Source organism: Eleginops maclovinus, chromosome 2 (genome assembly GCF_036324505.1).
Source record: "Eleginops maclovinus isolate JMC-PN-2008 ecotype Puerto Natales chromosome 2, JC_Emac_rtc_rv5, whole genome shotgun sequence".
Classification (NCBI taxonomy): Eukaryota; Metazoa; Chordata; class Actinopteri; order Perciformes; family Eleginopidae; genus Eleginops; species Eleginops maclovinus.
This window is the reverse complement of record NC_086350.1, coordinates 22005508-22018966: the sequence shown is the minus strand read 5'-3', so window position 1 is coordinate 22018966 and position 13459 is coordinate 22005508. Positions and strand designations below refer to the sequence as shown.

Genomic DNA, 13459 nt, shown 5'->3' with positions numbered 1-13459 from the left:
CTCAGTGGAGAAGCACGGATCCAACCTCGTAGCGCAGCTGTAACCCTGTAGTTTAAAAATGATTTGTAACAGTCTTGCATCTGTCTTGCAGAATCTTGGCTTTGGAGAAACTGGGAGCAGTCTTCAACCAGGTGGCCTTTCCTCTGCAGTACACTCCGAGGAAGTTTGTAATCCACCCGGAGACCAACAACCTTATTTTGATCGAGACCGACCACAATGCCTACACTGAGGCAACCAAAGCCCAGAGGAAGCAACAAATGGCTGAGGTAAGATCTGCGGTGTAAATAAAAGGATTAAGAGAGCCAGTCCTAATTACCTGCTGTTTTTCATTGTTTGACATTGTGTTAGGCACAAAAAAACAGCTACCAGACACTTTAATCACCGAAATACCAGAGCATCAGCAGTGGACTTTAGTACGGAGAAAAACCACATGTTGGTTATCACTGTCCTCAACGATGTAAAGTGTGGAAGTCCAAACTGCACTCAGCAGAATTACTTCAGTTCATTTATTTACTCGACACCCCATACAGTTGCTCAGTGTAGCGCTTCATGTGCAAAAACTCTGCTGCCCAGCAGCTGATATCAAGTAGCTCTACTCCCAGTTATAGGAACAGCACTCAGTGCAGTTAGTCCCCTAGCAAGATAGTCATAAAAATATCCCTGTCATTCCAGAGACATCACTGGAAAGAGTTTTCCCGAGCCGAGTTTTTAAACACCCACTACTGAAATGTTTAAACAAATGAAAACAAACCCTATTATTTACCCTTGGCGCATGATTCTGTTATAGAACACTTCCTAATCCCAAATGCAAACCACATTCCAAACTGAAGAGCAGTGAGTAGACGGTATGAAACACTCAATAAAATGGGTTTTTCCAAAGTGGTGAACCACCTTTTAGCATAAAAAGTCATATAAAAAAATATAGTCATATATTTGGCATTAAAAAAGTATAAAACTTATGATTCCAGTAGTTTGATATATTATCTGTGGACAGACAGATGCACACGCTCCATAAACGTGCACCTGGCTCCGACAATAATGATAAAGAGTTTGTTGTCTCCAGCAGACTTTTGATGTACAATTTAAGCCAAACCGTTTCCACTGCTGTGACCTCCCTGGCTGAGTTTTAAGACTGCCTTTTGGATCTTTGTTTAAGTTAAACGCTAGGCCTAACTCTTCTGTTTAAGATTGATCAAAGGTCGATGTCAGCACTCAGGTTTGGCCTCAAAATTCTTGCGCTTGAAAAGCTGAAACGGGAACATGTTTGTCATTATGCATAGTCAATGACTTGACCAAATAGCAAAAAAGAGTTGCTGATTAATTGTAGGTTAATCAAAGGACACAAACATGTAGCTGCTTATTCTTTCCTATAAAATGATGTGAATCTGGTGGTTTCAGTGGGAAAAACGGTCTCTACCTGCTCAGAACACTGGTTACCCCCAAGCTGACCTGCTGTGTCCTTTGTTGCTGCTGCTTCTGTAGGAAATGGTGGAGGCTGCCGGTGAGGATGAAAGAGAACTGGCCGCTGAGATGGCTGCTGCCTTCCTCAACGAGAACCTCCCAGAAGCTATTTTCGGTGCACCTAAAGCCGGAGCAGGACAGTGGGCCTCACTGGTGCGCCTCGTCAACCCCATACAGGGTACAACACTGGACCAGGTGCAGCTGGAACAGAATGAAGCTGCGTTCAGGTGAGCAGGTCGTTTCATTAATTGTTGTAGTTAAGTTTCAAGGTGGGTATCGTCAGGCCTCAAGACTTGAAGCTTCCTGTTGTCCTCGCCTCGTGCTTCATTTGGAATAACAATGCTGTGCTGTTAGCAGCCAGTGAACAATCATCCAACAATTTAGTTTTCATAGCACTTCTCATAGCTGTCTTTAAATGCTTTACTATAATGAAGCTAAACTTACAAGATAGTAAAACGCATGAACTAAATTATACATTACATTTTTACAATCAGCACCTTTCCGTTAATAAAAGCCAAGCAAAAAAAGTTTTCAGACGATACTTAAGAGGTCACATTTTATTTGCCAGGGATTTTCAGGGCTGAGGGGTAGGGATGTGACTTTCAGTCCAAAACACTATTCGAAATTCGCTAGACAACATTCGAATTTTATTCGAAAATCGAGCCCCCCCGCCCCCCCCCCCCCCAAAAAAAAAAAAAAAAAAAACACACACACGCGCGCTCACGTGCGACATCCCCCTCCTTCAACCACCACACACGACAGAAAGAGTAGACTTAACCAAACAGTTTACTGAATCAACAAAAACATTACAGAACGGTAAAATGGGCATATTCCCTGAGCATTTATCTCAGCTACAGCATGACAACAAACAAACAAACAGTTTTATAATTGCAACCGCTGCGCTGTTTTTCATTTAACTGCCTGTTTGGCGGAACCGGGTGAAACAGTTTCAGCAACGAGATCGAATGGATTTAACAGAAATAGCAAAGTAATAGAATAGTAATAAAATAGCGAAAACCTATTGCATATTTTTATTCAGAAAAATCAACATGTCAACGTGTTCGGGGTGGAGACGTGTGCGCAGCCTATTAACTATTAAGCCGGCAGCGGAGAACACGCGCTCCGACGGCACGGACGTTGCAGGCACACACAAATAGGCGCTCGCCAACTTTGCCAGGCGGGGGTATCTTTTTTGATTTGCTTTCCACCATGTCAGTGGGTCAGTGTGGAGCGGTGGGCACACATCCTGGCAGTACTGAGTCAGTTCAGTGGTGTATGTTGCCCCCTCTGCACTGTACTCCTCTCCAAATAGGACCGCGATTGCCGCTGCAGATAAGCAATCCTTTCGGGGATGTTTTGGCTCGGAGGGCCCTTCATCACATTCTGCTGCCTCTTCGGTCTCTTGGTCATCGGCCATGGACAGGAGGGTTCTCACCTCGGCCTGAACTGTGTCACGCACCTCATCAGTTGTGAACCTCAGGTGTTTGTGCCTGGGATCTAAAAATGAGGCAATGTAGGCGACTTTTCGTGCGCTGCTGGTATCCGCAGGTGCAAGCCGCGCTTTCAATGAGGTCGCCACATTTTTTTTGAAATTTGTGACTTTGTTGGACTCCTCTGGGACTTCCTTGAGATGCTTAGACAGAAGATTTGCAACCACCGGGTAAATCATGGATAGAGAGACATTTGACTCTCCGCACAAGGCGGTAGTGGCGCATTTCAGGGAGTGCAGCACTGGCATCAGTTCCTCCATCACAGTCCAGCTATCATCGGCCAGTTCCAGTGTGCGCGCGTCTGGTAGCTTAGTGACAGTCCTGTCCGACAAGACAGCGCACACAGCCCATCTCTGCTCTAGCAAGCGTTCGAACATGTCATATATTGAATTCCATCGGGTACGGCAGCTTTGCACTAACTTGTGGCCAGGGACGTTTTGGAGCTGTTGCTTTTGCTTCAGTGCTTCTGTTGCCACCGTGCTATGGTGAAAGTGAGATACAAGGCGATTGGCAGCTTTAACGACGTGGTTTATGTTTTGCAATTTGAACCCGTCATTTGTAGCGAGTTGAAGGGTGTGCGCAAAACAAGGCTGCGAGTCCCATCCCAGCCCAGCCTGGGAATTGGCGAGAACAATGTTACTGGCATTGTCGTGTACACAGGCAGTGACTTTTCCAGTGAGACCCCAGTGATCCCTCGCATTAGACAGGACATTTGCCAGATTATCAGCCGTATGCCGCTCAGGCATGGCTTTGGTCTGCAGAACAGCGCTCCGCATCTCCCATTCAAGCATGTAATGACAGGTGACTGTGACATATGATTCAGTGGTCAGTGCCGTCCACGAATCTGTGGTTAGGGACACTTTATCGGCATTCTCTAAATCATTGCGTAGGATGCTTGCATTTTCAATGTGAAGTTTTTCGAGTCTGCTAGTGATTGTTTTCCGACATGGAACTTTGTATTCAGGCTCAACAAAGTTCATCAACTCTCGAAACCCCTCTCCTTCCACAAAGCTTATAGGCAGCATATCTTTTGCTACCATCTTCGCGAGAAGCGCCGTTAGCTGTTCAGCACGCCTAGCATTCATCTTAGTAGACCTCACCATGAACGCGGCAACTGACTGCTGCTGTCCCGAAGTCACTTCTACAGGGTGTCTCGCTTTCAGGTGGTTGTGCATGGTAGTGGTTGATTTATGGTATGCCAGCTTTACCTGGCAGAGATTGCATTGAACTTCATTTTCGCTGATCAAAGTAAAGGAGGACCATACAGAACTTTTACTAGCTCGCTGCATTGTTGTAGCCTGAGCAATCGCACGTTTCAAATTCTTCTTCTGTTATTTTTTGTTTACTGTTATTGTTTCGCCTACTGTACTCTACTCCTACTGTAGCGGCATCTTCTGGCAGAATTTGCATATGTCAGCTTAAATATCGTTTAGGGACTAGGAAACCTCTTCATTCTTTTTTTTACCACATGAAACGTAATTAGGTTCGGACGTATATTTCTATGTAAACAATGCGACATTCTTTCCCAGTGAAACGCAATAGGCCTACTAGTCAATGCGGCAATACAATAAAAAAAAATTAAAAAAAAAAAAAAACAATCAATGCGGCATTCGAAATGAGTATTCTTTATTCGAACGTGTCACGAATATTCGACTATTCGAAAATCGTGTCCCAACCCTACTGAGGGGCCCCAACTGCAAAAGTTTGGTCAGCTTTTAATGACTGACCCAATCAGACTGAGTAGGTCAGAAGTGTAAGCTTTAAAAACACAATGAAACCTAAAAGTCCTAGGTCACCAGTGAAGAGCAACTACCATGGGAACGAGTTAAACGCCTGGCCGCAGCGCTGCACCTCACCCTCACTCTTTACGACATACCACATTTTGCATGACTCTGTATCGTAGCTTTGAATCCTATATGGGTGTGGTGGGGGTAAGGTAATAGTCTACAGTGTAGACTCTACACTGTAGTCCAGGGTCAGACTGTGGACTCTAGTCTGACCCTGGACTGTCTCTGGTTTATCACGCCTTTCACTTTGATTTAGTCATTTACTCCAAAACTCCCAGCATGTAATAAATCTTCATCAGAGTGCTTCGTAACTGTCTAAATCAAACAGTCTCTTCATTTTATGGGATGCCAAAAAGGACCAGACAGTCTTTTGAAATTTCATATCTCATTTTCATCTGGTGATAGATGGAATAATTCAGAAGACAGAGTTGGTTTTGTCCTCATTTTGAAGAGAGAGGCTGTTTTTTATAATCACTGTCCTTTCCGCACTGACAACAGTAAACCTGATTGCTACAGAAAGAGGGTTTTATTGAATTGCAGCTTTGCCATCTTTTTTTGAACATTTTTGGCAGTTTAATTCAATTGAAAAATATCACGTTTAAATGTCTCTGTGGTACGTTTCTAAAACAGTTTAGTCTTAACTATGTTAAAAAGTTCAGAATATAGTTACTCTACATGATATAACGTACAATTGTAAATAGAAATGGGTCAACTTCCAGCGACACAAAGGTGCATCTTTTACTTATTAGCATGTGGAATCAACCGGAAGCCTGACAAGCCATGTTAATGTTTATTTAGCAGCCTCGATATCGTAGTGTTTACAGGTACAAATGCTCTGAAAGGAAATGTTTCTGTTGTGTACGACAACTTTTTTATTGTTGTTTCTTCTCCATCGTGGTCAATGCTTTATCTCACACCCCCTCTCTTCCTGTGTTTTATATTTTCCAGTGTTGCAGTGTGTCGTTTCCCCAACACAGGAGATGATTGGTACGTCCTGGTGGGCGTTGCCAGAGACATGATTCTCAACCCCAGATCAGTGAGCGGTGGATTTATCTACACCTATCGGCTCATCAGCGGAGGGGAGAAACTGGAGTTTGTGCACAAAGTGAGTTGGTTGAACTTAAATGACATTCTATTTAAGTGGCTAACAGCAAACCTTCTTTAACTTGTTTCATTTATTAATGCCGGTCCTAAACTGATCTGTAGCTGTGACTAGTCGATGGATAAACCAAACATAAGTTACTCTAAATTCTTCACAATAAAACCCCACTGCTTTTGTAGTTGTACTGTGAAGAGGAAAAGGCTAGGTTTCCTCAGCAGTAACGCTTTATAGAGCTGAAGGTGAGCATTAAACCTCACAAAAGCACTGAGATGAGCTTTTTTTGGTCTGCAGCACTGACATTAATCGCGTTACCTTTTACACGCACCTGTAAATACATTTTTCTATTCTATTCATTGTTATTATTATCATTATCGTTATTATTATTATTATTATTATTATTATTATTATTGAAATGTGAGTTAGTAGGTCACGGTTTGAGATGCTCAGACAAGGGGTTGGACTACAGACAGAGGAGTAGTCAAAGTGCAAAAGGAAGGATTGCCTCGAGTAAAGTGTTAAACACAGATGTTACCGCCATGAAGCCATTCACTTTCCCCAGGCAATTCCCCAGAGACTCATAAAGGGTGGAGGGCATCGCGTGAATTGCCCCACAGGCATATGTTAGCTCCTTTGGATTAACAAGGGAAGTGGGTCATGAGTGTTTAATTGCACAGTGGGGTGGCTGCTGCTTCTCTTCACGTTCAAAGGAATTCCCCAAGCACTTAAACCAGATCAGATATTGTAGATGGGTTTATTGGCGGAAAAAACACTCTATTTTTATTCATAATTAATTTCACTGATTCACTTTCACAAGCATGTGCATGCCCAGATAGAAAATGTATTATTCATACTATTATTGACATGACCGGAACACACACACATGCACAGTGTGATAACACATCTCTGACCCAGTATCGTATTTCATGTTTTTGTCAGCTTGTCACAACGGGAACATGTTTTTCATTATGTCACACTTGTAGAGTCTTTTTATTGGTATATTTGAACAATACTTAAAGAAGACTACCTTTTTAGTTTTCTTTATTCATTTTGCAATTCAGAAACCAGTTTTGAAGTTTAATGACAGTACCGAAGCAGTATTCTAATTCCATGTGACTATGCCTTTTGGTGAAAAAAGACTATTGAAGCCTGAACGCTTGTTTCTTGTAAAGTTAGTTAATATGTTTTTCAGGGGAAAAAATACAGAATCTAATGTGTGTTTAAAGTGGCCCTATATAGCTTTTTAGGGATTTCCCTATTTGTCAGTGTGTTTATGTAGGTAACACATTGTTTTTGATACTCTAAGGGATGGGACATCTCGAAGCGGTTGGCCAATCACAACAGAGCTGGTCAGCTAACCAATCAGAGTAGACTGGCTCTGGTTTCATACAGACAGTATGAGAAAATAAAGAGCTTTTTGAACATTAAAGCATGGAGACATGTCACAGTAGAGGCACATGATACAATATAAACCTGAAAATGGGAATATGAAAGCCTCTTTAATAGATGTTTGTTTTAAAAAATGAAAGGAAAAACCTAATTGAAGGAGTTTGATGGGATAGCAGTTTTTGAAAGCCTCTTCAAAGGTGACACCCAGTATTTGTTCCAAACATTAGTGCTTCACACCAGAAGAATGTGTCCTTCAGTTGGATCTGATTTAATGAGTAGCCCATAAAACCTCTGATCTGGGGAGAGGGAGTTTTAAAGGATCAGTGAGCAAGATGAAGTTCCATCCTGTTTCACAGACCTACCTGCTTTCCTGGCCAATTAACCTATAAACATGCATTAAAGTAATGACGGGCCTGTTGAAAGGCTGAAGGGAAAGCAACGACTGCTCGTTAGAACTCATCCCTAACGATCATTGGGTAGTTTGAGGAAAAGGCCAGACATACTGCAACAAGACGTTCTCAGTGACTCCTTCAGATGTTAAGTTGTCACCACTGTAACTTTGTTTGAAAAATATAATTTACCAAAAGGCAGTTATTGATTAATTTTAAAAGAAAACTGAATCTAAAGTCACAGCTTCAAAATAAAAGCTGTCCTAGTTTAATGATATCTGCTCTTTTTATGGGCCTCCTCTCAAAACACAGTATTTAAGTTAAATTCCACAATTTTGATTTATTTCCTTCAAATCACTTGATTTGTCAGCAAAGTGTTTCATAACAAGATTTGCTAAAAATGATTCTATTGTCTGTGGTTGAATGAAACCGTGTTGTTATGCTTGCCGATGAGTGTCCTCTGAAGAGTGCTGCAGTTTATCTGTTACTCACATCACAGCAACGTGACCTAATGGACAATGTGAAAACATTATAATGTTTGTATCAACTACCTCTTAGAGATGTGATGATCTGATAAAGCTTTGCCTATCTGTTCTTTGTTTTGAATGGCAGACCCCAGTCGAGGACGTCCCTTTGGCTATTGCTCCATTCCAGGGTCGAGTCCTGGTGGGAGTGGGTAAACTGTTGAGAATTTACGACCTGGGCAAGAAGAAGCTGCTTCGCAAATGTGAAAACAAGGTAGGGCAAAAACCCAAACAGACGCACGTGTGTACCCTGATGTTTTCAGTGAGTAACTGATGTCAGTATGACAGACCGTCGCGTTGTGTATTAAGAAAAACTGCTCAAGGGTCAGCATGGTCAAAAAAAAGGTTTTATGTTCACATCATTTCTCTTAATCACTTAAATTGATAGAAAAGAAACACAGATGGTTTCCAAAGTACAATTTTTGAATTAAATATCCCTAGGGACTCATAGATGAAGAGTAATCGATTCCACAAACCGATGTCAAAATAATCAGTCTTTTGTGTCAAACACACATCTGTTTCCCTATGAAGAAGAGCAACATTTCAAGTGAACTGATAAATGGACTGCAGTTAGCGCATTCCTTGTCTAAGTGACAAATCAGAGAGCTAAATTGTTGTTATAGATTTAACAGCCTATTTGGAATACATTTTTGTTAGGGGGGTGTGTGTGTGTGTGTGTGTGTGTGTGTGTGTGTGTGTGTGTGTGTGTGTGTGTGTGTGTGTGTGTGTGTGTGTGTGTGTGTGTGTGTGTGTGTGTGTGTGTGTGTGTGTGTGTGTGTGTGTGTGTGTGTGTGTGTGTGTGTGTGTGTGTGTGTGTGTGTGTGTGTGTGTGTGTGTGTGTGTGTCCCCAAAATGAGTTGGTTTTAGTGGGATGTCTTACCAATTTACAATGGGCTCCGTCATCATGTGAACAGACAGATTTTCCTTCTTAGTGTGTGTTATGTCTTTAATGGGTGTGCTTTATTGCTCACCTATTTAGCACGTTCCCAACCTGGTGACCAGCATCCACACCATCGGCCAGCGTGTGATCGTGACTGACGTTTCCGAGAGCCTTTTCTGGGTACGTTACCGACGCAACGAGAACCAGCTCATCATCTTCGCCGATGACACGTACCCCCGCTGGGTGACCACGGCCTGTCTGCTTGACTACGACACCATGGCCGCCGCTGACAAGTTTGGGAACATCAGTATCGTAAGTTAGGGGAAGGGGAGCACTTGGTGTGTGTGTATCTGACTTTTATTGAATGGGAATGAGGTGAACACGCTATGAATAGTGCACAGCTTATGATGTGCATGAGAACTTTTTTTTATTGTCACAAAAACACTTCTGTAGCCCAGTAGTAACGACAAACTAAATGAGTGCATCCTTATTTCCCATTTAATTTTTCTCAGGTGCGCCTTCCGCCCAACACCAGCGATGATGTAGATGAAGACCCCACTGGGAACAAAGCATTATGGGACAGAGGCCTCCTTAATGGAGCATCACAGAAGGTAAAGAGCCATAACTGCAAACCAATGCTTCTGAGACGTTAACCTACATATTTTACAGCAAACTTTTTAGTATTTTAGCTGTTTGTCGTTTTTTCAATTGAAATAAAAGCATCCTTAGCATACACTTAGGTACTGGAGCATAGCCTTAATAAGGGTTTATACATTTATATAAAGAGTTTTGTTCTCTATTCAATGGTTATGTTGTTCTGTTTTAAGTCTTCAATGTCATATATACTCCAGTCCACCTTTTAAAGGGACGGTTTAGATTTTTTACGTTGGGTTGAACAAGGTACTTTTCCACCTGATCATGTTGTGAAAGCTAAGCGCACACCGTGTCTTTTACTGCACAGCTGAACTGTTAAAGTTTTATGTGTTAGGCAGGAATTTACAGAGGGCAAAAAGTGAGTTTTAATGCTGCATCTGTGGCCCCAGGATTTGACTTTTGTTTTCTGTTTAACCCCAGCCGCACAAGTTTATACATTTCAGGCATAATCTGCCTCCTCAACTGTTCTGACCTCCAACCGCCGACACACAGAAGCACAACACACACACGCACATACACAAACTGCATAACATAGTGAACCACAAGTTTAACCTTCTCAAAGACACAGTGTGTACACACACACACACACTGATTGAAGGAGCACACACAGTATCACTCATCCCATATTTAAATTCTGGTCAGAAACTGTTTAGGTAGCAGATACACTGGGAAAGTCCCTCAGATTTAGACACTGAGTTGGTCCCAGTTGTGTTTGTGACACAGACTTTGTCGGCTATTTTTTCCTCTGTGCACATTGATTGAGAATTTCTTGGAGTTGGAAAATGTGCTGTGTCTTCATTTCGATGTGGGTGTGGAAGCCTGGATTTGTCCTTATCCAAAATGTTGTGCGTGTGTGTGTGTGTGTGTGCATGGCCCCTTTTTTTAATATTAAATTGGATGCATTCCGCTTTGATTTAATTACTGTATCTCAAAAAGATGAAGGTCAGGGAGACGCAGCTGTTTGACGAGCACAATGAAAGGAATGGCTGTGTTTCCCCCAAATGTCAGTGTTAGGAGCAGTCATGTTATTAAAAAGTGTCCTGGGAAGTGCGCCTTAACACTTGACGCAAAAACAAATTCTGAGGCCTGCTGCTTAGCCTTTGTAGGCTTGGTATGCCGGAATCCCCTACAGCGTCAAAGATGTCACTGACTTCTCTGCTAGCATTGCTCTATACTCTTAGTTTGTTAATAGTGAACACCCACAGGGAAATGAGCAGTCAGTGATTAATCGATTTGATCTGCTTGTTTTTGTACATGTCTCTTTGTCTTACTAGTGGGCTTTCCTTGTCTCTTGGCATCCACATGTACTTTGTTCACTCGGCTCAGACTAATACTGAGGTTTTATTGCTCCCAAATGCCTCCTTTGTATCCACTGTACTGGCTGATTATTACCCTAATCATGAGCAAAGCGGTTTTTTGATGGTTATTGCATTACATCTGACCATCCGGACCAATTTCCTCTAGGAACAGGGTGGCTGCGTGTCTTCTTGATTTGTCATGTCTAAATCAACCCCTAATAATTTTCAATTAGCCTGGATGGATAAAAGTAAGGTAAAGAGGTCATTGAACTATCATTTTAGGCTTTCTATGCCACCAAGCTCATTGTAAAAGCTGTGTATTTCTCTTATTTTTATTATTATTAAAAGCCTGATATATTTATGTCAAGAAGACAATAACCATATTGCGTTGAAACACACCGGGTCACGTAAATAGAATAAAATTGGCAAAATAATTTCACTCATAGCATGTGTTCCAATTTGTTTATTTTCTTTTATGCTCGTTGTCACATAATGTTGATAGAAACTAGTGAATGCCTATAGTTACTTGATGTATAGCGTATGAAATGAAATTCACGTCACATGGAATGTTGTTTTGTTCAAAGTCCCGTTAAGAGCCACAGGGGGTCTGAAACAGGCATGGCTGTCTGTGTGGCTGTTATTGCCCCATCGGTTCATGTCTCGGGATGAAGGGATCATAATGCTACATTCTTGTCTCTCCAGGCTGAAGTGATTATGAACTACCACGTAGGAGAGACCGTGTTATCCCTTCAGAAAACCACTCTGATCCCTGGAGGCTCCGAGTCCATGGTCTACACCACTCTGTCCGGAGGCATCGGCATTCTGGTCCCATTCACGTCACATGAGGTATTACGTCAAAGCCTAGTCATACACAACAAGATCCGTGTTGTTCTTTTCTATAATCATGAACAATTTGCATATGATGCATATACATATTGCAGCTAAGTGGGGAGATGTTTAAGGCTGTCAAAATGCTGCTGTGGCAAAACATATCCCAACTTATCAATTATTTTTCCCTCATTGGGTTTTTATTTATTGTGTCTCAATTTCTTTTTCTCACATTTCCCACCCTTCTGTTTCTTTCTCCAGGACCATGACTTCTTCCAGCATTTAGAGATGCACATGCGCTCCGAGTTCCCCCCACTGTGCGGCAGAGACCACCTCAGCTTCAGATCGTATTACTTCCCAGTCAAGGTTGGTTATCTTTTGCGAGATCTCATCCTTCAGATGTTTCAGATTTATAGACTTTTATGTCCTGACTCGTATATTTTGATCTGCCATGTTTTTTTCCCCTCCAGAATGTGATTGACGGAGATCTCTGCGAGCAGTTTAACAGCATGGACCCTCACAAGCAGAAAAGTGTGGCAGAGGAACTGGACAGAACACCGCCTGAGGTGTCTAAGAAACTGGAGGACATTCGCACTCGCTACGCCTTCTAATCATACACCCTCATGCAGCAGGACACACACACACACACACACACACACACACACACACCCTTCAGCACCACGTTAAGTTCAGGAAACAAATTGATGGATTTCTATGTGAGCAGACACACACCTTATTACGCAGAAACAAACCGCAAGACGTCACATGGTTTTGATTCCCGTACATTGCAAGTCACACATATCTCAACCTTGTAACACAAACACCCGCAATTAAAACTATGAGTGTGCAAACGTTCAGTATTTCCGTCATTACCTGGAAACATGGCAGGAACTGTCGGGCCAGTTCAGCCTTCTTACATTGCTAGACCGTTAAATTACCTTGATTAAGACAAACAGCAGTGTGAATGTCACTCACCACACTCAGTCATACGTGTTATTCACACATATGTGTGAACAGAAACTGAGGAGCAACTGTCATCTGCACCTCAAGTACATGCAACCAAAATCTTTTTCTCACAAGTGAAAACTTTTTATTTAAAAGCCAAGCAGAGAAATCTAGTTGTGTAGAGAGGGATGTCAAGCTGAAAGCTAAGAAATGTTTTTGTATCTGTTATTTAGCACAACGGTGTGTTTGTCCTTTTTAATCTCAGCTGAACGAAACATGTTTTTGTATGGTAAGATCTTTTTGTATGTGTATTGATTTAGAATTATGCCATGATGCATATACCATAGTCCAGGAGGGTATCATTAAATCTTTCTTATCCCCTTGCCCTACCTGTGTTTGACATGTCAGCCTCATTAAAGCATATTGCTTACTTGCAACTGGGAACCAAACAGAAGCCAACGTCTGACCCACGTTTCGAGAAGTGTTGCCATACTGTGGCATTAGACGTCAGCCGGACTCAGACTAAATAAGTGGGTGGAAGAACTCCGAAGGTTTGCACTGGGTGTTGTTCTTCTCAGTCCTGTAAATTCCCAACCTCAGCCACAGGCTCAGACATAGCATTCCTCAGTAGTCACTGAATTTAGGGGTTTGTGGGATGGGGGACGTGATCTGTTTTTTGTAAATAAAGTTGTTGTTTTTTTGTGCTTTTATAAAA

General features: G+C 42.1%; 1 protein-coding gene across 1 annotated transcript in view; it reads left to right on the top strand.

Moving 5' to 3' along the window:
* Window positions 1–13459, top strand: part of sf3b3 (splicing factor 3b, subunit 3) — a 30143-nt gene extending 16684 nt beyond the window's left edge. The window contains exons 19-27 of the mRNA XM_063896641.1: window positions 92–266; window positions 1483–1688; window positions 5687–5843; window positions 8228–8353; window positions 9119–9331; window positions 9532–9630; window positions 11674–11817; window positions 12061–12165; window positions 12270–13459. Coding sequence (XP_063752711.1) covers window positions 92–266; window positions 1483–1688; window positions 5687–5843; window positions 8228–8353; window positions 9119–9331; window positions 9532–9630; window positions 11674–11817; window positions 12061–12165; window positions 12270–12410 — 1366 coding nt within the window. The 3' untranslated portion in view covers window positions 12411–13459. The remainder of the gene's footprint in view (window positions 1–91; window positions 267–1482; window positions 1689–5686; window positions 5844–8227; window positions 8354–9118; window positions 9332–9531; window positions 9631–11673; window positions 11818–12060; window positions 12166–12269) is intronic.